Source organism: Vipera ursinii, assembly GCF_947247035.1.
Source record: "Vipera ursinii genome assembly, chromosome: 6".
Taxonomy (NCBI): Eukaryota; Metazoa; Chordata; class Lepidosauria; order Squamata; family Viperidae; genus Vipera; species Vipera ursinii.
In genome coordinates this window covers 79405510-79431605 of record NC_139515.1, presented here as the reverse complement: position 1 = coordinate 79431605, position 26096 = coordinate 79405510, and the positions used below count along the sequence as shown (strand labels likewise).

At 39.9% G+C, this 26096-nt stretch overlaps 1 protein-coding gene across 1 annotated transcript in view; it reads left to right on the top strand.

The window, feature by feature from the left end:
* LOC310642675 (1-phosphatidylinositol 4,5-bisphosphate phosphodiesterase zeta-1-like) overlaps positions 1–26096 on the top strand; it is a gene marked incomplete at both ends in the record, with an annotated part of 51382 nt that overhangs the window by 2936 nt on the left and 22350 nt on the right. The window contains 3 exons of the mRNA XM_083366561.1: positions 1282–1513; positions 19549–19750; positions 23719–23863. Coding sequence (XP_083222687.1) covers positions 1282–1513; positions 19549–19750; positions 23719–23863 — 579 coding nt within the window. The remainder of the gene's footprint in view (positions 1–1281; positions 1514–19548; positions 19751–23718; positions 23864–26096) is intronic.

Genomic DNA, 26096 nt, shown 5'->3' with positions numbered 1-26096 from the left:
TATTTTGCCTCCAAAAGAGGAACCAGGTGTTATTTTGGGGGGATGTCTTACCCGCTTACCTTAGGACCGTCACAGCTAAGCTTCCCACGCTCCGACATCTGCCTCGCCTCACCGGCCCACTTCTTCTGCAGCCGCTCACCGCCGCTCTTGCATGTCGCCCCCGGCCTCCATTTTGCCAACAGAGGCCTTCAGCAAAGCTCTGGATTGACAAGCGCAGCCTTTCCTGAAGGTGAAACGGAGGCTGGGGAGCACAGCGCGCATCAATCCAGAGCTCGTTTCTCAGCTGCAGAGGCCTTTCTGGCAAAATGGAGGCCAGGGGTAACGTGCACGAGCAGCGGTGAGCGGCCGCAGAAGAAGGGCGAGGCAGATGTCGGGGCGTGGGAAGCTTAGCTGTGGCAGTCCTAAGGTAAGCAGGTAAGACATCCCCCCAAAATAACACCTGGTACCTCTTTGGGAGGCAAAAAATATATAAGACCAGGTCTTATTTTATTATTTTGCTGGCAGAGGCCTTTCCTGAAGCAAAATTGGGGGGGGGGGGCAATGCATGTGAGTGGTGGCGAGTGACTGCAGAAGAAGTGGGTCAGCGAGGTGAGGCAGATGTCTGGGCGTGGGAAGCTGGCTGCAACTGTCTTAAGGTAAGTGCGTGCAGTGTGTGTGTAGACTAGCATATTTCTCTGTGTTTTTCAGCTGCATGAGATAAATGAAGATAAATCATTGCATTGCTATAAATTTGACTGTGTTTCAATCTTACCGATTATCAGTTCTCTCCTGCTTTCTTGCATATTTAGGCTTAACATCAGATTAGAGGTAGTCCTCGACTTATGACCACAGTTGAGGCCCAAATTCCCTTTGCTAAGCAACACTGTTGTTAAGTGAGTTTTGCCCCACGTTATGACCTTTCACAGTTGTTAAGTGAATCACTGCAATTGTTAAGTTAGTAACCTGGTTGTTGATCGAATCTGGATTCCCCACTGACTTTGCTTGTCAGAAGGTCGCCAAAGGGGATCATATGACCCCGTCATAAATATGAGTCAGTCACCAAGCATCTGAATTTTGATCACGTGATCATGGGTTTGCTGCAATGGTCATAAGTGTGAAAAACGATCACAAATCACTTGTAACATTGAATGGTCACTAAATGAACTGTTGTAAGTTGAGGACTACCGTAATGGCTTATCTTCAAATGAAAGACAGCTTTCCCAGAGTTCACTTCTTCATTTTATTATTTATACTGCCTTATGCATATTATTAAACTTCTTCTCTCTCTTTTTTTTTTGGTAGAAAAATGACAAACAGAAGTCTGGACTTATTACCATGGAGGATTTCAGAGCAATCTACCGAATGCTTCTGCACAGACCTGAACTGCTTGAACTCTTCAACAGCTACTCATCAAACAAAAAAGTTCTATCACCAGGAAATCTAGCTGAATTTCTCAGAAAGGAGCAATTTGAGCTTAATGCTAATGAAGGAAGAGCTGTTTCCCTCATTAATCGATATGAGCCCATTCATGAAGGTACCCCAAAGTTTCTAAAGTTACGATTTAATTCATGGAACTTCATTTTCTAAGGAAACAATGAAGGCTGAAATAGAAATAATGCAAACAATTGTCACACTTCTTTAAGAACATACTTTTTTGTTGGAAGAAGTCATTGGTCATTGTCTGTTATCATAGTTGTGTCTTCTGTACCATATGTTTATTTAATAGATCAGAATTGTCATTTTTAAGTGATGTGTAAAAATTTAAAATGTGTACAATCTTTAAAACAACCTGAATTATATGTTATGCATGCTTTTATGAATTTAAATTGTATTAATTTATTATACAGTATATAATATGTATTAATTTATTAAACTGCTTCTATGCTAATTAATCGTGTCCTGAGAAGATGATCAGAGAGCTCAGCTTATAAATAAGCTTTATAATTCTCTATTTAAAAATGATTCTCCTATGCATACAATGAGGAAAAACATTGCAACTAATTAGATTTTTTTCCGAAAGCATTATGTTTACATTTCTTGTTGAACACTTTGTCTATTTTAAAAGAAAAACACTGGTTTACAGTATGTATGTTGTACTATACAGTATTGTATGGATGCTTCATCTTAGTAAATGTTTCATTCAGATATTAAATGTGACTAAAGGAATAACAGTTCAAGTCATTGTAACTTATGAGATTAGCCTTTTGAAACTTTTTTTCCCTGCAGCAGCCCTAGACTGATAATTTTACAGTTCATATTGCAATAGAGGCAACTGGTAAAATGTTGGAAAAATATATATATCTCAAAGCACCTCAGTGTTTTTGATTAATAGCACAACCTTACATTTGCCTATTAAACACAATAGGACATAAGCTGAGTTGACATGCCTATGTATACACTTGAATATAATGTTCTAGTAAACCTGTAATGACATAAGAGTTAATGTCTTATATAAATGATTTCTCTTTGCTGTCCAAAATGTACTGCCACCCAGTTAAAAATAACCAACTGATTTATAATAAATTTTAAAAAAGAAGACAAATTTTCATTGGTAAGGGCATTTCAGCTTTCTGTTATTGTGAGACAGCCTCATTACAGGTAGTCCTCCACTTATGACCAGTTGTTTAATGACTGAAGTTATGAGGGATGTCCCTCAGAAGGTACTTATGATCTGTTTCCACACTTCTGATGCCCACCCAGTACACTCACGTGACCCATTTCATGTACTGAACAAATGGCCCCCACTACGGCTGTCTTAATATTGTCCTGTGGTCATGTGACTTTCACTTACAATGGCTTTACCGAAAACCAGTGTTTACTTCCAGTTTCGGCAAAAAGGCGCAAAGCGAACAATGGATCTCCTTAATGACTGTGGTGTTTGCTTAATGACTGGAGGTTTCTTAGTGATCATGGAGCTTTTAATGGCGGGCTCCATTATAGTTGTAAATCGATGACTATCTGAAATTGGAATAATATATTTTTTTTATTACATTTATATCCCGCCCTTCTCCGAAGACTCAGGGCAGCTTACAAGCTTAGCAGTAGCCTTCATTCTATGTATATGCCTGCTTGTTAGGGCTTTCACACACACCCCAAGCGGCATTATTACAAAGTCAGCTTATTGCCCCCAACAATCTGGGTCCTCATTTTACCTACCTCAGAAGGATTTGACTTTTTACCACGCTTGGAGGTATTATAGGCAAGCTTACAACACTAACAAAATTAGTGTAAGCCGCCCTGAGTCTTCGGAGAAGGGCGGGATATAAATGGGATTAAAATAAATAAATAAATAAATAAATAAATAAATAAATAAATAAATATGAATATGTTTCAGTATTACTAAATTGATCATAAATAAAAACACACCAACAAAATCTAAAACATTTCTCAACCCTGTTTTAAGAGTCAAACTGTTCCCCCCCCACTATTTTTTGTACATTAGGCCCTTTAAACTTTCTGCAAGTTTTTGTGATTTTGGCACGTACACAGCTTCACTGATTTCTAAAGTGACTTCATCTAAAAGTTAACCAGTAATTGTAATGTGATGGTGTGTTCATTTAAAACATTGAGGCCAAGTTATATAATCCTTGGGTTTTAAAAAAAAATGCTCTATATTTAACATTGGGTTGGCCTAAAAATACAGGTAGTCCCCGACAACTGAGCCCAAAATTTCTGTTGCTAAGTGAGAGGGTTAAGTGAATTTTGCCCCATTTTACAACCTTTCTTGCCACAGGTGTTAAGTGAATCACTGAAATTATAAAGTTAGTAACACGGTTGTTAAGTGAATCTGGCTTCCCCATTGACTTTGCTTGTCAGAAGGTCGTAAAGGGTGATTACGTGACACAGCAACCGTCATAAATTGAGTCAGTTGCCAAGTGTCTGAATTTGATCACGTGACCGAGGGGATACTGCAACAGTCGTAAGCGTGAAAAACAGTCATAAGTCCCTTTTTTCAATGCTGTCATAACTTCTAAGGATCACTAAATGAAGTGTTCTAACTCAAGGACTATCTGTATCACTTTATTTTTCTTACACTGTTTTAAAAAAGCTTGGATGTTCATATTATACAATGATTATGTGTAGAAATATATTTATATACAAAATATTTGCAAAGTTGTTTTTTGTACAGTTTTTACAAAGCCGTATGCGATCTTATGGAACTGTATTTATGGAATTGCATGAATTAACTGATTCCTGTTCTCTCTTGGAGAACTTGTGTGTTTGTATCAATAATGTATATAAATGGTGATAATGAAATAAAAATATGAACTGTTATACGGTTAATTCCTTCTTTAGCACTAATTCTTGCTACTGTAACTTTATTTGGGTTTTAAATTTAGTAGATGAGCATAGTTCTTTTGCTCACTTACATGACAATAAACAAAACTACTACACTGGGTGGAAGCTTTAATCTGTATTTCTGTTATTGTAAACTCCTGCCTGTCCAATTAGCTTGTTGCAGTAAGTGTCACATTCCCATCCTTTACCATGGCTTAATTTTAAAAAAAGTAGTCAATACATTGATCATTAATACTACTGATTACCATAACTGTTCTTGATATAAAGAGCTGTTATAATACTAGCCTATGACATCCAGATTAGTCCACTGCACTGCCTTGTCACAGAAACCTATCATAATATCCGCACTTCATTGCTAGTTCTGGCTTTTGTGACCATCCTCCTCCAACGAACTCACGCAACATCGAAACAATTGTTATAGGTTACCGCCAATCTGTGAAATTAGGTATTTTATAGAATGCCTAGCAAAATCCATAGAATGCCAAAAATGGAACGTCAAAAGTGTGTAATGCTTAATATGTCACATACTTCCTAGGCATTCTGTGCAATGCCAAAAGGCAAACTGGAAAAGTATAAACTATTTCCAGTAAAGTGCCGTTCTAGCTTTCCTTATTGCAACAAGTAAATTCTGTAAGGAAGTCCTGTATTTTATTTTTGCATTTTTTTTCTATCGTTTTCATATACATCAGACATGTCAAACACAAGGCCCGGGGGCCGGATCCGGCCCGCGAACTGGTTTCATGCAGCCCGCGAAGCCATCCTGGAAACAGTGAAGGAATGGCCCCCACTGCCTTGGCCCTGGCCCAGAGACCCTCCTTCTGCCAGAGACCCTCAGATCTGTCCCACTCCTGCCCAGGCCCCCATAGGCACCCTTGATGCAAACGATGTAGAGCTGGCCACGCCCACCCAGCAGGCCATACGCACTTTAGCCACGGCCACCCAGTAGGCCACGCCCACCCAGGCCATACCCACCCAGCCCCCTGAGGGCAACTGCAATGCTGATGCGGCCCTCAATGAAATTGAGTTTGACACCCCTGATATACATCTTTTCAATAAACCCTAACCCTTTCCATGGCTCTTTTTTCATACTTTGCCTAAATAGTCCTTGTCATTCTGCAGAACGCCTGGGTATCACATACAATGCCTGGTGTCCATGGAGGTCATCCAGGTCATGGTTATCCCAAAGGTGCTTTTTCACGAGGCAACAGGACTTTCTTGTTTTTCTTTGAAGACATTTCACTTCTCATCCAAGAAGCTTCTTCAGCTCTGACGGGATGGTGGGGGAAAGGAAGGATTTATATTCCTTGCAGAGAGCGGGTCATTTGCATTCTTTTGGAGAGTGGTTGAGGTCATTTGGAGGTTTACCTGTGTCCTCAGGGTCACCTGAGCAGTGCAAATGAGTGGGGAGCCTTCTTGGCCGCAGGATGTTTTTTTTTTCCTCCTATAGAATTCCTATACGATGCCAGGTTTTCACACATTGCTGGTAACAGATATATATAAAAAAAATCAACAAGAAGGGTTAGGCAGTACATTGTTTCATCCATACCTTTTATATTTTAAATGAAGTTTGCAAGATTCTCTGTTAGAAGTAGCATTCGTGGCCATTCTCATATTCCTGATTTCGCAGCTATATTATGATATTTTTTTAATGTACATGCTACAGGAAGCAGGCAGCAATCAGCTCCACTATGTGTAATGATTTATACCTGCTGAATAAAATACGATTCAGAAGATTATGAGGTATATCACCATTGCACTCTGGGTTCGTTTCTGACAATGGTTACTTGGCCACATGTTTTTCGACGGGAATAAAAGTAGTTCAGAAAAATCAACTGTTGCAATGGGAAAGGTTGAGTGTTTCACCAATAGGAATGTTTTATACAAATATCCAAGGGACGCGGTGGCTCAGTGGGTTAGGACGCTGAGCTTGTCGATCAGAAGGTCGGCAGTTTGGCGGGTCAAGTCCCGAGTGCCGCGTAGCAGAATGTTACTCGTCCCAGCTTCTGCCAACCTAGCAGTTCGAAAGCATGTAAAAATGCAAGTAGAAAAATAGGGACCACTACGGTGGGAAGGTAACAGTGTTCCGTGTGCCTTTGGCATCTAGTCATGCCGGCCACATGACCATGGAGATGTCCTCGGACAAGCGCTGGCTCTTCGGCTTTGAAACGGAGATGAGCACCGGCCCCTAGAGTCGGAAACGACTAGCACGCATGTGCGGGGGAACCCTTACCTTTACCTTTATACAAATGTCCATATGAAAATACAGCAGAGTTAGAAAGCTTAGGTAAATAAAAAAAAACCCTGATGCATGGGCTATAGAGCTGTTTCCAATTCAATTCATAATTGGGAGCTTAGACAACAATTGGATTTCTTACATTCATTGATTTTATTGGGACGATGTGCTTAGCATTCCACCTGAAACCTCCACTTTAAGGCTTGAAAGGGGTTCCGCTTAACTCTAGCTTTATTGAGCTTTTTCTGCTAATGGTAAACAATCACAAATGCCTTCTGTCCATTTGAAAAAAACAAACAACTAAGTAGTTCACTGGGAAAGCGATGGCCTTCAATCTGCTGGGTCCCTTGTTATTCTTTCCAACCCCACAGACTATTGGAAGGAAATTATGCTAAGATTGTGGGGTTTTGGGTGTCCACCAGCAGGATAACTCCAAAATCAAACAGAACGAGACCAGATTTATTGGTGGAGGAAGCTAAAAAGGAGAAGATGGACTTTGAAAACATAGTCCAGATGTGGCTGTGGAAAATAACCTCCCAGAAAAAAGATTTCCCCAGTGTTAGGAACTTGGAATGTTGGTCTGTTTTAAGCCTTCTTCCTTGCCTTCTTCCTTCTCAATCAAATTTATAAGCTGCCCAGCATTTCCCAGTGCACAATAATCACACAAGGACAACACATTGTTTCATCAAAAGAATACACAGATGCTTCCTATAGCCACGGTTAGTAAAAGGGTTGGAATTGGGGAGAATTACAGAATGAAACCAACTACATCAGAATTTTCCAAACTGTTTCACCAAAACTTGATAGGATTCATCAAAGACTAAGGTCAACCAACCCTCTATGCTCCAAATTAACTCAGGCACAGCAGGAACATCCAAAACATTTTTTTCCCCTAAGGTAGAGCAGAAAGGAGAGAAATGAAGGCCATCACCTTCACCTACAAAAACCACCTTGGTTGTGCTGAGTTCTCCTTCAAAAAAACAACATCACAACTGTTACTGGGGCCCTGTTTTCCTTGCTTTCCACAAATTCAGTCCTGCCTTTAGTTTGAGACTGGTATAAGATAAACAGGCCGTACCAATACATAAAATAGTAGACTCCATACCTCACACCAGGCTTAAGTCTAGGAAACCAATCTGGGATAACATACCCACAGCCTTACGATATAGATGAAGAATGGTGATTAAAATAGGCGACTTTTAATAACCATAACCAAACAGATCATACAGATCCAACAAAACCACTTCCAGAATGCAGCAGCCCCCCTCTCCCCCAAAATACGGAGCCACCTGAATAGACTCAGAACAGGCAAAGCTCTTTAAGTGGGGAATGGCTGAGAGCCCACAGTGTGACTGTGGTGCTCCAAAACAAACGATAACACAAACGTTTCCTCAGGAAACTTCAAGGCAACCGGGATGGTCACACCACAGCCACATCAGAAGCAGTTAGATGGTTAGCTTCCTTATATAACAAACTATAATTCCATCCCATTGTGACTTTATGGTGCCATATTATGGGGATTTTATTATGGTTTTATCTTAATTTAGTATTTTATTTCATATATTGTATTGTCCACATACTATTATGTGTGTGTGTGTGTGTGTGTGTGTGTCTATGTATAAAAAGGTAAAGGTTTCCCTGTCAGATGAGTTCAACTCTAGGCATGGTGCTCATCTCCATTTCTTTTTTTTGCCTCCAATATTTTATTATTTTTTTATAATCACAAATCCTTAATATTTTATCAGCAACGTATTGACTGGGTTTCAATATTTAGCTTACTAATACATGTTAAACTCCTTTCTCTCTACCTCGTTTTTCTAGCCATTGATAAAAGGTATCCCATGTTCTAAAGTATTCCGAATCTTCTTTCTCTTTCATTTTCAGTGTCAGTCTCTCCAATTTCTTCACAGAAAATTAAGAAAATCTTAATTTTCTTAACTATCTCTTCCTCCACTGGTAGTTCTTCATCTTTTCAATGTTGAGCAAATACAACTCTCGCTGCAGTTAACACTTGTGACATTAAGTATACACATCTCTGTTTCTTGACTGAGGGAGCCAGCGTTGTCCGAAGACACTTCTGTGGTCATGTGGCTAGAATGACTTATGCGCCAAAGGTGCACGGAACACTGTTATCTTCCCACCGAAGTGGTACCTGTTAATCTACTTGCATTTGCATACTTTCAAACTGTTAGGCGTGCAGGAGCTGAGGCAAGTAATGGGAATTCACCCTATTGCATGGACAACCTAGGCCAGGCATGTCAAATTGCCGGCCTGCGGGCTGGATGCATTACACAGAAACCGTGCCCACCCCATTGCCAGCAATGGAGAAAAAGTCACGATATGTCATGCGACATCACGTGAGGTCGCGGGTTTGACATTGCCTGACCTAGGCTATCAGCTCTCCAGCCGACAAACTCAGCATCTTTTAATCACTGAGCCATTGTGCCTCTGTATATGTATGCATATACATATATGTATATATGGAGCAGCGGGCTAACGCCTCCTTAAGTAACACCAGCTGCCTGCAATTAGTGCAGGTTCGCATCCCACCAGGCTCAAGGTTGACTCAGCCTTCCATCCTTCCGAGGTAGGTAAAATGAGGACCCAGATTGTTGGGGGGCAATTAAGCTGACTTTGTAATAATGCCGCTTGGCGGGGGCCGAAAGCCCTAATAAGCAGGCATATACATAGAATGAAGGCTACTGCTAAGCACATTGGTTTGTGCTTAAATTGTAAGCCGCCCTGAGTCTTCGGAGAAGGGCGGGATATAAATGGGATTAAAATAAAATAAATATTTATTTGATGATGTTTCACTTAAACTAATATTTGCACATCAGTGATTGCATGACCTCTGTAGATGCCATACACTAAATAAAATAAATAAATAAAAGCCCTGCCTGCTCCCTTTCCTGGAGCAAGGCCAAATGGATGTTTTAGGCAGACACAGTCTTCTTTCTTGGGCGGTGATTCTCACTATGGACAGGCAGCAATTGGGACCTGTTTCATTTACTGCTGATTTCCTATTGTGAGAGCTTTTTGCAACTCGAAAAAGGGCTCGGGGAATTTTTTGTTTGAAAAGTAACAAGTTCAATTGCCTGAAAAACTTTGAAAATCCTTGATTTAGGTAACAACAACACATAAAAGAGAAATCCTTCTAGAAGGCATAAATTGCTGACTCCAGATGTGCAAAAATCCTAAATGAGATTAATTTCAACACTTTTTCCGGACCCCTCAGAACAGTATTTGGCATAATTTACTATTTGCTTTAGCACACTCAGGTTTCAAAGTTTTATCAGCTCTGAAAGTGCTTAGACCTGCTGCTACTCATGCTAGCAATTACAAGCACTCCTAAAGTAAGTAATGTTGTACAGCCTTACCCAATCTAATAAATTTCAAATATGTGCGGTTATTCCCCCATAATTCCCAACCATGACCTGTTTGCTGTGCCTATTGTGGGAATTGGTTTCACCAATATTGGAACCAGTAAAGTAAAGTTTGGTATGCCAAAAAGTTTACTACTATAGGATTTGCTACCCTTAGCAATACAGGTAGTCCTCACGTTATGACCGTCATGGAACCTGCCCATTATGGTCATAAGTCAGAATGGTCATTAAATATATGATTGTTTTTGCAGTGGTTGTTATGAGAAAGGAGCAGTCATAAGTGCAAACGCCACAGTTGTTAATTGTGCTATTGTTTACTGTTTGCTGTCAGAATCCATTTATATCACATTTCATAAATGTATAGGTAGAACAATGTGCTTATTCTGGGGATTCTGCCATCTCTCCGAAGGGGGGGGGGAGAAGGTAGATTTTAGGCATCTTCAAACAACAGGGAACATTTGAACACAAAAGGAAGCAATAACCATAAAACCAAGGAGAGTTCCCTTTCCCATGGAAGGCCTGACATCTGACCAAATGGATGAGGGGAGGGGCTGAAATGGGAATGCTTTATATAGGATTGAAATGTAACTTTGTTAGATTCCATCTACTGTCAGGACCCACCTCAATCCACATCTTAGGAAATAAGAACTCTTGGATGCAAGTTTAGTCCAAAAGGAAAATGTTTACTAGGATGGAATCGATTGTGGCAATACAAGACGGAATCTAACAAAGTTACATTTCAATCCTATATAAAGCATTCCCATTTCAGCCCCTCCCCTCATCCATTTGGTCAGATGTCAGGCCCTTCCATGGGAAAGGGAACTCTCCTTGGTTTTATGGTTATTGCTTCCTTTTGTGTTCAAATGTTCCCTGTTGTTTGAAGATGCCTAAAATCTACCTTCTCCCCCCCCCCTTCGGAGAGATGGCAGAATCCCCAGAATAAGCACATTGTTCTACCTATACATTTATGAAATGTGATATAAATGGATTCTGACATTTGCTATATAGCATGGTTTTGCCAAAAACCAAAAGAAGGGCAGGTTTTCAGCAAAAACATTCTAAGAGGCAGCCATAATATGACTGTGAGGCCTGCAAGTGCCTATACGTGTGGCCATGTTGTTGCACACCCAACGCGATCACGTGACCACAGAGGGGGATGGGAGAGCAATGGTTGGAACTTTGAATCCAGGTTTGCTTTTTTTCAGGTAGGTTATAACTTCAAACAGTTGCTATGTCATACGTTGAGGACTATCTGTGTGATTCTTTCTTTCTTACTTCTCTCTTTTGTCATACTTATAAATTTAACAATCGTACCAGGATTCGGAAGTACAGAAGAAGGAAATGGAAGGAATGGTAGTGGTAAATAGGGATTAGATATTTTATTATTTCTGGTGCATGTGGGCAATCAGATCTGGACTTCAAAAACCTAAATAACCACTAAAAGATAGCAAAGAGGGGAAGGGAATCCTCCCTCTTTGTTGTGACCTGCTGATTATCCGAAATTTTTATGCAGACCAGATTTGGTAGCCATAATTTGAGAACCACTGTGGTTATCGTTATTTACCAAAATATTTCACCTTTCTTTTTAAAGGACTCATATATTATCAAGAGTGGAAATCAGGTTAAGGGGTTTCATTGGTCTGTAACTCCAAAGAAATAAACTCGCAGAGCGACGCCAGGTTTGAAGGGAAAGTAGGGAAAATAGAGAAAAACATTGCCTCACTTCCCGTTTTTTTCTGTTAAAGGACTTTCTTCCTTTGAAGCCAACGGGAGGAACTGATCTCCATTAGCTTTAGGTGAAGTGCAATGAAATTTCTTTATCAGTGCAGGGATGGACTGGAGGCTACGGAAAGCAGGTGTTTGGGGGATATTTTTTTTTAAAAAAACAGATATTAAACTATTAAGGAAAAAAAGGACCTAGGGTAAAAATATCTAGTTTTGAGGCTCACAGGTTGCCAAGAAAAGTTGGGGTACCTACAGTATAATGTGTCAAACCATGGACTTCTTCTCTCTTTTTGTCCTGTTGCTATAGGAATCTAACCATTGCGATTTTATGATCTTGTTAACCCCGAGCAACTGTATTTTCTCCAGCGCTTCTTGCTTATTCAAATCAAGGCTTAGTGCAATCTGTGAATCTAGTTTCTGAAGTCTTAACACCTTAACTGGCAATTGTGTTGATGTTTCCAGAGTCTTCCCCCCCCCCCAGGCTGATCTGAGATCAAAAGAAGTCTGGTAGCACCTTTTCGGAGTAACAATTTTTATTAAGAGGCATAAGGTTTGGGGGAGTGTGTGTGTGTGGGGGGGAGCTACAGTTCACAGACTGTGAAGTTGTGGTTGAAACTGATGTAGGATTTAAGTTGGATGAAGCGAAGACAAGGCAATTCTACAGATGGAGGTTATGTGTCAGAGAGACTACATGTATTTTATCAATTAAAAATATGGTAATGTGTTGAAAACCCATTGTTTTCATTGCTGGTCTGAAAAGGTGCTACTAGACTCCTGATTCCATACGATCTTGAGAATGTTGCAAAGATCAAAAATATGAAACATGGTCATAAGTCACTTTTTTCCAACAAAGTTGTAACTTTGAATGGTCACTAAGGGTTTGAAGTCGAGAACTCCCTGTATTAAGGATATATCTTGAAAGTCTGAAAGTATTTCTCTCCCCAACTTGCTTTTACAAAAATCCAAAAATCTAAGGAGAGCCCTTTCTGAGTCTTTCACCACAGCCCCATTTATTCTTCTGGCTTAACTGACCATCGTCTAGTCTGCGGATCTTCCTCCTGTTTCATTCAAGATCATTCTCACATACCATTGTATTAATTGACTTACAACAGGACTTAAAATGTGTTTGTTATTCAGCAATTACGTTTACGTGTCCGCTCACCTCATTGAAAGTAACCCTAATGCAAAATGATCTAACTAGGTTTGTTCTCCTAAAGTAGCTATTAAAATAAACCCTTTTCTGGCTTTACAGAATTAAACTAATCCCAAAGTTGCAGATTCACATCATTCTGGGGGACAATATTCCCCAGAGATTTATTTTTTAAAAAAAACTTTCAGCAAACTGCTAAAATCCTGGTTGTTCCTTCAAGCTTAGGGCTAGGAGGGTGGTTGAGTCCCTTTGAAGTGGGTTTTTTTTTACGGTTTGTGTTTTTGATTCTGTCTTCTGGTCATTTGTCTTCTCCCCCCCCCCTTGATATGCTTTCTTTTAATTGTTTTATCTGTAAGCCACCCGGGGTTGCTATGGAGTTGGATAGCCTTGAAACTGAAATAAATTTTAAAAAGCATGCTTGGCTACCTAAAAAGGAAACAGTATTACATAAAATCAAACTTCTTAGGTTGTGCGAATGCAGGGGCTCCTGTGTGACAGAGATAGCACCCATCTCTTTGTCTGTAGAAGCTTTCTGATCACTAGGGCCAAAGGCAAGAGCAAGGTTGTGAGATGGGTCTTTATCAGTTGTCCTTCTGGCTGTTTTTCATCTGTCAGTGAATCTTTGGGTTTAAAAAAAACAGCAGAAAACCTCCTACCTCTTTCTCCCTCTCTCTCTTTTGTGCTTCCCTCTGTTCAAGATGTAGTTTGGGCAGGAGGACTCCTCCACTGTCTTTCATTTCTAATGCAGTGAATGCCTACTAGCATTCGAAAAAACAGAGTAACAGAGATGGGAGGGACCTTGGAGATCTTATAGTTCAACCCTTTGCTGAAACAGAAAATCCTATGCCATTTCAGACAAATGGTTGTCCAATCTCTTCTTAAAATCCTCCAGTGATGGAGCACCCACAGCTTCTGGAGGCAAGCCATTCCACTGATTAATTGTTCTAACTGTCAGAAAATTTCTCCTTATTTAGAGGTTAGTTCTCTCCTTGATTAGTTTCTATCCATTGCTCTTGCTCTGCCTTCAGGTGCTTTGAAGAATAGGTTGACCCCTTTTCTTTGTGGCAGCCCCTTGGACGTTGAAACAGTGCTAGCATGTCACCCCTTGTCCTTCTTTTCATTAAAAAACACATACCCAATTCATGCAACTGTTCTTTTAGCCTCCAGTCCCTTAATTGTCTTTGTCATTCTTCTCTGCACTCTTTCTAGAGTCTCATCATCTCTTTTTTTTGTATTGTGGAACCAAAAGTGGATGCAATATTCAACCAGTCTTACCAAGGCATTATAAACACTTCATGTGATCTTGAGTCTATCCCTCTGTTAATGCAGCCTAGAACTGTGTTGATCTTTTTGTCAGCTGCAGCACACTACTAATTAAGTGATTGTGAACTAGGATTCCAAAATCCTTCTCACAATGATTACTATTGAGCCAGGTACCACCTATTTTATATCTGTGTATTTTGCCTAAATGGAGAACCTTACTTTTCTCACCACTGAATTTCATTTTGTTAGATGGGGCCCAGGGTTCAAGTCTGTCGAGATCCTTCTGTATTTTGAGCTTATCTTTTGGAACAGGGGGGGTCTTCATACTTGGCCCTTTTATCACTGGGAGTTGAAGTCCACAAGTGATAAAAGTCCACAAGTCATAAAAGGGCCAAGTTTGAAGACCCCCTGTTCTGGAGTGTTGGCTATTCCTGCTAGTTTGGTGTTGTCTGCAGATTTGATGAGTTCCTTTTCCATTCCCTCAACTAAATCATTTATAAAGATATTGAGGAGTACTGGGCCCAAGACAGATTCAGTAATAGTTGCAATGAGGCATACTCTGCATCTGAATTATGTATTATGAATATTTCCTTTTTTAAGTGGGTAAGTAGTAGAGAAGATATGCACTTCAAGGTTGCACTGTTGGATCCTTAATGTTTTCTGAGCATGGCTGTTTCCTTGCACAAGTTCAACACTTGGCTAGTCATTGCAAAGCAGAGTTTCCCTGTCAGTCTTCTTCTCTGATAGTTCCTTGGTTAGGGTCTTATTTCTTCCTTGATTGTTTCTTCTGCTTAATGGGACTTTAACTACTAGGGATGTTATGTTTCCACATAAGCATGAAACAGCACCAGGTAAACAATATTAGCTTACCGAGAAATGAACTATCTGCAGGAAAACAAACAAGTTCAGAGAACTTAAATAGTGCTGCTTAATTATTTGATCATCTTTTAGATTCAGCATTTGCTCAGGAGCTCATTTCTAATACCTTCTGAATCCAAATCTCTAATGCTAACTGGCCAGGTTGTGCGATGGATAAAAATGGACTCTAGGCAGCTTTTCTGTTTTTTGGGCTACCATTTCCCTTGATCCTTGTGCACGGTTGGCAGGAGACGTCTAGCCTTCAACAAGTTCTAAGATGATTTTGCTAGGAAGATAGAACTGGGATACTGCTGCAGGAGCAGAGAGAGATAAAGGTTGGAACTGTGTAGTGCTCCAGATTAGAGATATAAATGTAGCACTATACATACATGTTTACATTATACTACCCTCCAGGGAAAGACATAGCTGCTTTAAAGAGCTGTAGACAAATGCTATATTTGCATTTCCAGCAGATTCTGAAACTTGTTTTGAACTTGTAGCAAATTCCTGAACCATTGCATAGCCTGAATAACCTAAATATAAAATATCTAGGTGTTATCTGTTACTTGAGCAGTGCTCTTGTTTGCTTTCTTATTCTGTTAAAATATAGCAGGGGAAGGTAGTTTTCATATCAAAGTATACATCCTCTCTTGCGGCTTCCAAGCTCTCAGCTACATCTAGCCCAATTCTGAACCTTGGGCTCAGTGTGACTTGCAAAAACGGAGACAATTCTTTTCCTGCTAAACAATACTATAGGGTTTGGAGTGATTCTGTTTCCCTCAGTGTCTGAACTTTATTGACAAAATAAACCACTGTAATTGGTGTAATGGGTGGAACTCTGGATTGTAGCCCTGAATAAGTCAACATTCTGTGTGACATACACTTTGACTATTACAAACTTAATCTCCAACTGGTACAGAATGCGGCCGCGAGAGTTGTCTTGGGAGTTTCCCGGTACTCCCATGTTACACCTTTGCTCCACGAGCTGCATTGGTTACCAGTTGTCATCCGGGTGAGATTCAAGGTTTTGGTTATGGTCTTTAAGTCCTTACATGGCATGGGTCCGGAGTACCTCGGGGACCACCTGCTGCCGGCGTCAACTTCCATCCGCCCTGTGCATTCCCACAGAGAGGGCCTCCTCAGGGTGCCTCCGGTCAGAGAATGTCGGCTGGTGGCCCCCAGGGGGAGGGCCTTCTCTGTGGGCACCCCGGCTTTATGGAACCAACTGCCGGTTGAGCTCCGGACGGCACCGGATCTTCGCTCCTTCTGGCGCGGGCTAAAGACCCATTTATTTGAACAAGCTGGCCTGGCCTGATGGGGGACGTTAGGGTTTTTAATGGGTTTTTATACTGTTACTGTTTTTATCTGGGCAATTGTTTAATTCTCTTTTAATTTTTGTATTTTCTATTTATATATGCCCTGTTCACCGCCCTGAGTCCTTCGGGAGAAGGGCGGTATACAAATTTAATAAAATACTAAATACTAAATCTGGTATCCAGAATATTCTCAGCTTTTTGCAAAAGTATTGGATCAAAGGTTCACAGCTAAAGAAACTTCAAGAGACATGAATCAAAAGGAATTGGAGGTGATAAGGGTCATGAAAGTAAGAGGGTACTTGAGTTTAAAACAGAATTCAGGCTTCCAATATCATTTTGAAGCACAATTGTGTAACAGATGGAATCAATACAAAGTTTTAAAAAACAAGGGAGGGACAGAAATAGAGAAGAGATTTCCCGTAATGGATATAGCCCATGGTGTTGGGATTATGCCTTTTGGTGTTACAAGCCAGTCTGTCACTTGCAGGCACAATTTATTTTCAAGGAGAGAAGAATAAAAAGGGGATACTTTTTGAAATGTATCTCAATAAGAGGGAAAAAAAACCACACTAAGCTGGATCGAGGAGGTGGAAGTGAAAAGCATAGAGATAAAAAAAGCATATTGAGCACAATGAACAGATAAAAAATAATAATCTAGGTTGGGATATGGAAAGAAATTGCTTGAAGAAAAGGATAAAAAGTACCAAGATCAGTAAAACTGTACATTAAGAAATGAAACTGTGAATGTTTTGAAAATTATTTGAGGAGATGCTTCAGAACGTGTAGGCGGGCAAGACCAGCATCTCTTTAAAGCAGCTACTTTTGGATGATGAATTCTAGAAAAACTAAAAAAAATATTAGCTTTAAGAAGTCGACTCTTTTGAATAACCATGTCTTTAATGCAACTCAATAAATTCATTAGCATGTCTCCTTAAATGAGCTTCATCATTAAAACAACCACATCTTTAACGTGGCTCATTAAAGTAGCTGCCTTTTTACAGATTTACCTGCTTTAAAGAGATGCTGTATTTTTGCCCCCCCCCCCGCATTTGGAACCCACTCTTCTGAATATTTTTTTTTAAAACATGTACAATCCTAAAAAAGTAAAAATAAGAGCAGGCTAATTTTAGATTTGGTAAAAAGAGCTTTAGACAGAAGCAATGCAATTTTAACCAATTAAAAATATGCATATCAGAGAAACTAAACGCTTCTTATCTGGAAAGCTAATTCAATTAAGAATTTATTAGTAATATATTAACTGTTAAAAATAATTATAAAGTTGTTATTACACTGTTGGCACACAGCCACATTCAGATTTAAAATGGAGGAAAAAAGGGACTAAGAAACTGCTCAGTGATATCCATGAACATCACTGGGGAAAAAAAAAGGGCAAAAAGGCACATGGACAGGAGGAATGACCCATCTTGTCTCTTTTGCTCCTCCGCTTCCCTGTGGAAGCTACTCTTTGTTAAGCCCCATGTAGCCAGTCAAGAAGCAAGAACTATACAGACTTCAGAAAAGTCTCCTTTAATGCCACACAAGGGTAAATGTAAAACTGAAGAACTAAAGAAACCCCAGCATCGTTTATCTTAATTAAGGTAGAATTTCTGAATGATTTGAAACACTTCTTCTTATGGTTCTTCCCACTTGATCTAAGTTCCATCTGACTCACCTTTAATCAGTTGATTATTTACCACTACTCTCCCTTCCACTCTTTCCCAGCCTCAACACACTCTCCTACACACTCTCTTACTCTTAACACTTAGAAGCCTAACACAGCAGAACGGAGGTAGTGAGGATGATGTCACATTTATCATCATTAAAAGAGCTATTTTCACATTCTCTGCTCTGTGGTGGCTCCATTCTGTTGCTTGCCTACAACCTTTGCCTTTCCTAGAGAATCAATGAACTGAGCTAATATTTCGGCACTCAATCATCCCTGGGTCTCTAAGCTGTGGAAAGTTATCTTTGGGCTGCAAAGAATTGAAAGGGCATTTTCTAGAATCCACACAGGGAAAATCTGTCTCTTATGTGATTGTCAACATGCTGCATGAGCTGAGAGTACAGAAGTATCATCAGGATACAGTCTATGAACACCATCTTGATTTTTTTTTAACCACACCTTGTGGACACGTTTGTGAGGTTATCTTGTGGAACAAACCTGAGTGAAATATTAAGTCATCGACCACACTCTTTGCAATAGGGTAGGGATGTGTTTTTTTTTGATAAACTACATCTATAATTCAAAGATGTATCTCAGTCAGAAGAATATCTGAGTCAGATGAAGAAGGATAAATGGTTCCATTAGACAAATAGGAAAATAAGAGAGTGAAAACCTTTTTGATGTTGGCCCTGAAAAGCTATATCTCCTAGCCTGAAAACACGGTAGCAGTAAATCTCAGTTTAAGGCCAGCAACATTTCTATGTCTTCTATGCTGCAAGAGACAGTTATTAATGGTGGAACAACTGAGCTGGTTTACCCAACCAGCTAAATGACAACTCCAAATGATCAAACTCCACTTCACCAGCAATATCTACAAGCAGGGCCAATGATGGGACCAGGATCATACCATTGCAATGTGACTACTTCATGATATCACACTCGAGTTTGAGAAAGCCAGAGTTATGTCACAAGAGTGAGATGCCCTTTTCCTTGTTGGAAAAAATGCTTTGAATCCTCTGAGCCTATCTGTTGTTCGGGTCACATGCTATGCTGAAATAATTATGACTTAATGTGATGTCTTGCTTCAGACAAGATATTAATGGAGTATCTGGGTTTCCCATAACAGGGAGAATCAAAATTACCAAGGGCCAATTTAGCTTTAGAGAAATATATTGAGAGAACCAAGGCACTGCAGAGAAAGGTTATGTATTAGCTTAGTGTTTCTCAACTTTAGCTACTTTAAGACGTGTGGACTTCAATTTCCAGAATTCCCTAACCAACATAACTGGCTGGGGAATTCTGGGAGTTGAAATCTAGATATCTTAAAAGTTTCTAAAGTTGAGAAACACTGTATAAAAGAGAACTTCCCTCAATGTCTCAAAGAAACTATTGTCGTTGCCCCAAATAAAGAATTTTGTTTTTCAACACTACTATAAGCCTATGAAAGAACTATGCCTGGTTCCATGTCCATATTTGGTTAAACTAACTAGAATTTTTGCAGGTCTCCTGATTGGACAAGGCTTATGTAGGGTTTAATGACATGAAATAAAGTAAGCCTTAATGTGCAATTTAAGAACTGGTGAAATGATATGTGGACCATTTCTACTCTGCCTAGTTTCACTTGGAACATAAATCTGAAAAACTGAGCTTGTTTCTTTTAATTCCACCACCACCTTTAGCAAGAAGCCAGAAGGAGATGACCATCGAAGGCTTTATACGATTCATGCTGTCAGAAGAGTGTAGTATATTCAAAATGGAGAACAAAACAGTTTATCAAGATATGAGTTTCCCGCTGTGCGATTACTTCATATCGTCTTCACACAACACTTACCTTATCCAGGACCAGCTAATAGGGCCAAGTCATCTGTGGGGCTATGCCAAGTATGTACTTCTCTTGGGAGAGAAAGAAGGAATGGTGGATAGAAGTCTAAAAGGAAGCTGCTCAAAAATGATAGCTACACCAAACCCCCAAATCTGTATAGAATAATGAAAAGGATTACCTGTTTTATTCAGGTATTCCTTTTCTCTATTTTAACCTTGCTTGCACCTGTGTCAGAAACACTGCGGCACTTGTCCTGGGGTCATGTGGGTTGAAAGAAGTAGCCGGTGACATCACCATTGCCCAGGGAACACCCAATTGGGGGCTCCTTTCATTTCCCCACAGGAGCTGGAGCAAAGGACGGGAGCTCAACCCCGCCCCAAGGCAGCACTTGCACCTCAAATGTGGGCTCACTAATCTCCATCCCTGCATCCTACCCACGTAATCCACCATGCTTTTTTTCTCTTCTAACCAAGACAGAACCTTGATATATGTAGTTATGCAAACATTTATGGAATATGCCATAATATCTAATGCTATTATTTGAAATAAGCTACTTAATTGAATATCTAAGACTTTCTTAACTATTCTTGTAATTTATTAAGCTGAAGGTAGACTAATTAGTCATTTCCCCCCACTGAAATCAATGGGATAAATATATATATATATATATGTAAGTAGTCATTGACTTACACTCAGATTGTAGCTAAGCAAGACAGTAGTTAAGAAAGTTTTGCCCCATTTTATGACCTTTCTTGCCACAACTGTTAAGTGAGTCACTCCAGTTAGTGAAGTTAGTAAGTAGTGAAGCAGTTGTTAAGCGAATCACTGCAGTTGTTATGTTAGTAACGCAGTATGTTAAGTGGATCTGGCTTCCCCATTGACTTTGCTTGTCAAAAGGTCACAAAAGGGGATCACATGACCCCAGGACAATGCAACCGTCATAAATATGGGTCAGTTTGAAGATCACATAGGAGCCGTGACCAGGGGGGCTTTTGCACAGGTTCGCCTGGTGCGCCAGTTGCGTCCCTATCTGGACCGAGACGCCCTACGCACAGTCACTCATGCGCTTGTGACCTCCCGTTTGGACTACTGTAACGCTCTCTACATGGGGCTGCCCTTGAAGACCACTCGGAGGCTTCAACTGGTGCAGAATGCGGCTGCGCGAGTTGTAATGGGGGTTTCCCGATACTCCCATGTAACACCTCTACTCCGCGAGCTGCATTGGCTTCCGGTTGCCCTCCGGGTGAAATTCAAGGTGCTGGTTATTACCTATAAAGCCCTACATGGCCTGGGTCCGGGTTATTTGAGGGAACACCTGCTGCCGGCATCAAACGCCCTTCGCCCAGTGCGCTCCCACAGGGAGGGTCTGCTCAGGGTTCCGCCGGTGAGAGATTGCCGGCGGGTGACACCCAGGGATAGGGCCTTCTCAGTGGGAGCGCCTGCCCTCTGGAACCAGCTGCCGGTGGAGCTGAGAACTGCCCCCGACCTCCGATCATTCCGCCGGGGCCTGAAGACCTGGCTCTTTGAGCTCTCGGGCCCAGGCTGAGGAGAAATTTTTTAATTGGGTTTTAAATTGTGTACAGGGTTAATTTAATATTTTTAATATGGTTTTAACTTTTGTATGTTGGATTTTTTAATTCCCTGTAAACCGCCCTGAGTCCTCAGGGAAAGGGCGGTATACAAATGCAACTAAATAAATAAATAAATAAATAAGTTGCTAAAAGTCCAAATTTCGATCATGGGGATGCTGCAATAATCATAAGTGTGAAAAATGGTCATAAGTAATTTTTTTTCAGTGCTGTTGTAACTTTGAATGGTCATTAAACAAATCATTGTAAGTCAAGGATTACCTGTAGTTTGTATCATTATTATATAATAACAAATGAATGTAACTGGGGGTTAATTCCTTTTACTGGTCTTAGGATTATTTTTGTTAACTACTACAAAAACATGTTTGAATGTGATATATCTGTAAACGTATACATAAATAAAATTGATATTGAATGAATGAATGAACCTTTATTATCAAAGTACAACATGTGTGCAGTGAGATTGGCTGAGCCACCCTTCATGCCCCTCCACAACTCACAGTGACGACAAACCCACCATCTTGTTACACCATGTGAGCTAATTGCACAACACACCGGCCTCGCAAGCCAGTCATACATAGAGTTATTTCCCGTTCAGGAGCCTCACAGCCCATTGGTAGAAGAATAACTCTTCCAGCATCAGACATGCTGCAATGTTGCGATTCACTTTGAAATTTTAAAGTTTATTTCTAAATATTATTTATCTGTAACATTTATCTGAAATGAGCTCTACTTTAGGCTGCTTCCAGATTTAAGAACGGAAATAGGACACAATTCAGGATAATTAGTGTAGCCAAAACAGGAGACTAAAGGAATATTCAGCTTGCTGAAGTGACTCTTGTTTCAATAATTCCTTTGCTGTAGTTGACTGTGGCAAAAGTTTGATATCTTAGGGGAAATTGTACTGTAAACATTCTGTTCATCATTTTGTGCAAATGGAAAAGCAAATGCAAACAGATAGCAATTAGAATACCGCAATATGAATGCATAGATATCAACATAGCCAATGTATCATAGGATGACGCTTGACAACTTCACTGGATTTGTCACAGCCAATCAATGAATGCAATTTATTTGAGAGGTGTGTATGCCTAAGTTCTATTGTATGGCTTTCTCTTTGCAAGAAACAATGGTTAAACGAATGTTGTCAGCTTGCAGGAGGAAGGATATATTCTTTCTTTAGCAAGATCAAACAATTCAGGAGTTGCGGTTAGTCAGTTATTGTGGCCATGCTTTTTGTGTAGCTTCTAGGCAATGAGATTTGGAGATGCATAGGGAAGATGCTCAGACTTTCCTGATACTAGACATATGTTTATATCTTTATGATTTGGAGAATGGACTAAACACACGGGCGGACCTATATGAAAAAGTCTAAAGTACTGTTTTTTGATGAAAAATAGTAACACTTAAAGATATTACCTCCAAGAACCTTGGTCCAAAGAACAAGGGGGAAAACAATGGAAAGGTTTTAACATACTCATATTTTGAAATCTAATTCTTCCCCCCCCCGAAGCTTACACTTTTTATAGGGATTTGGGAAGGATTCTGAAATGGTTTAAGAATAGCATAAAACAAATTACACTAGTGTTCCAAAACTCAATGTCCTCGAGTACATTGGAAAAGATGGCACACCATTTGGATTACTATGAGTTGTAGTTACAAGACATCTGCAAGGTGAAAATTTACTTATAGTCTTGCCTTTTAGTCAGTAGCATATGCGCAAAACTCACAAAGAACACTGGAATGCCACCAAGCTGAATTAAGTTATCTCTGCGGGTCAGTCAGATCTGCAGGCTTTAATTCCCAGAATTTAGAGTTACTCCTACCCTTATTGACAATTCAGGGAGTTAAAATCCATACATGTGAAAGGTAGCAGCTTGGAGAAGATTGGATTCTCCTTTCAGATCTTTTCCAAGCCATGAAACTCATTGAATTACTTTGGTCTAGTCAGTGTTGTGACTTTTATCTTCTGATGTGAAGATAAAATTAATATAGTTTTCAATAATTTTGAAGAAAAGCTACACATGATGGGTACTTCAAGGTCATATCATGCCTCATAACTCACCAATATGGGTGATCCTCCACTGGGAGAAATTGTCAAATACATCATGATTTGAATATAAAGGTGTAGAAACCAAGCAACCTACTGATCTGTAGGTACAAAACAGTTGTGATGAGTTTTGTGTTCTGTGCGAAAACAAGCTCTCACCCAATAAAGAGCTATTGAAAAATAACCTTGCAAATTAGAAAGCACATTCTGATTTAACCACCCAATGCTTGTAAATTGTCACCTTCAAGTTCCTGACCAAGTATAGACAGCATCAAAACAAAAGCAGCAACACAGACAACTCCACAATGAGTTCTGCTGAAATGGATGCTGAAATGGGATGTTTTGTTGCATTGCTGAAAACCCTCCAAACACATTTTTCTTTTAAAAGTTCCCTTAGAAGGGGATGCCGCTGCGTGGAGATTGACTGCTGGGATGGGCCAAATAACGAGCCAGTGGTTTATCATGGACATACCCTGACAAGCAAAATTACCTTCCAGAATGTCATCGTTGTTATAAACAAACATGCATTTGAGGTAGGTGGTGCCCATGGTTGACCAAAGCAGAGGCAACTGTCCATAATTCATAGAGATGGATGAGCGTGGATGGCTTCCTATCCTATAGATGTAACTGTTCCCCTTATGTGTAATTGCCAGATAATTTATTTATTTATTTTAATTCCATTTATATCCCGCCATTCTCCGAAGACTCAGGGCGGCTTACAAGCTTAGCAGTAGCCTTCATTCTATGTATATGCCTGCTTATTAGGGCTTTCACACACACCCCAAGCGGCATTATTACAAAGTCAGCTTAATTGCCCCCAACAATCTGGGTCCTCATTTTACCTACCTTGGGAGGATGGAAGGCTGAGTCAACCTTGAGCCTGGTGGGATGCGAACCTGCAATAATGAAGAGAAAACTTAGGCAGATGAACTTTAAAGATGGTTCTAGCTACTGGTTGCAAAGGAACATAAAAAGATTTTCGCCCTGTCCATCTTGATGAGGACAACATCACTGAAAACACCATTGGTGTTTTATTGCTCTATTTATTCATAATATTTCTATATTGCCCCATAACAGCTCTGAGAAAATAGCACATCTTAAAGTCATCAACTTTCAAAATGACTATTTTAAATAGTATGTAATATGATAAAGTATATAAGTAGGACATAAGTTCAGATATTTAACATAACAAGTTAAAGTAACAAGAACATTTAACTTTGCTTCACTGGTAACAGCAAGGCCTTTGACTATGCAAATAATGCTAGAATTGGAACATATTAAGACTGATGAGTGTGCCAGAACAACTGATTAACTTAGGAGGAATCTTTATAGAGAACTGTGTAAAATCAGAGTCTGGAAAAACAGAGTGATTCAACATAAGGAGAATAGCCCTGTATTTATTTAGGTCACGCAACAAATTTGTTACAGCAGGTTTAAAAGCAATAAATGCTGGCATCAGATATACAGATGGTGGCAAAGTAAAGAAGACTTAGACAAAGTCCTTCAGAAAGTAAAAAATGAAAAATGAAACATCTGAGCCAATATTAAATATAAGGTATCTACACCACCGGCAATCAAACCGGTCAGTCCTAGAGGAGATCAACCCTGACTGCTCTTTAGAAGGCCAGATCCTGAAGGTGAAACTCAAATACTTTGGCCACCTAATGAGAAGGAAGGACTCACTGGAGAAGAGCCTAATGCTGGGAAAGATTGAGGGCAATAGAAGAAGGGGACGACAGAGAATGAGGTGGCTGGATGGAGTAACTGAAGCAGTAGGCGTGAGCTTAAATGGACTCCAGAAGATGGTAGAGGACAGGAAGGCCTGGAGGAACATTGTCCATAGGGTCGCGATGAGTCGGACACGACTTCACAACTAACAACAACAACAATCTACACCACCATCGGCAAGTTTTGTGAAGTTTTGTGACTATAAAAGACAGGAAGCTAGTAGATACTTTTATTTCTTTATCTTTATAGATAAAGAAGGATAGTGGGTTGAAGTAGTAAAGAGATTAATCCTTGGCAGGAAAGCCATGATAGATGTGGACAAGGTGATAAAGGATAAGGTTATTGTTATGACAAGTGAGTTCACCATAAATAAAGGAAGGGTCTTTTCAGTGGTGTCACAGTGAAATATTTAGAAAGTGCAGGGAGAAAAGACATTGATGCTTTCACTTTATGGATTTGGAGATGAGTACCACAGAAAGCAAGAAGAATCAATCAATTGGTCCTGGGCTAAGGAAAGGCTGACTGTTTTCTTGAGATGATGGTGAGTTAGCAGAAATTCACATGATTCAGACATGTGAGGAATGGGCTAAAACAACTCTGCATGTCTAAACTGTGGTAAATGAAAAAAAAAGGTAAAAATGGATAGACAGAATCAAGAATTTCCTTGGAAGAACTACTGATAGTTGTCAGCATCAAGTCAACATGGCAGGCATTTATGTGGACAATTGCTGCCAGTTGGACCCAATTTAGGACCAACTGACTAAATTGTGCCATTATCATACCAGTTATCTTAATGAGCTTTTATATTCCAGCCCACAATGAAATATGAAATCTTAGATTGTCTGTTCAATCCTTTATGGAGATTGTCAGTCATCCATGTCATGGTTGTCCCAAAGATGCTTTTTCAAGAGGCAACTAGACTTTTTGTTTTGTTTTTTCTTGAAAACATTTAACTTCTCGTCTAAGAAGCAAAACTGAAGAAGCTTCTTGAATGAGAAGCGAAATGTCTTCAAGGAAAAACAAAGAAAGTCCAGTTGC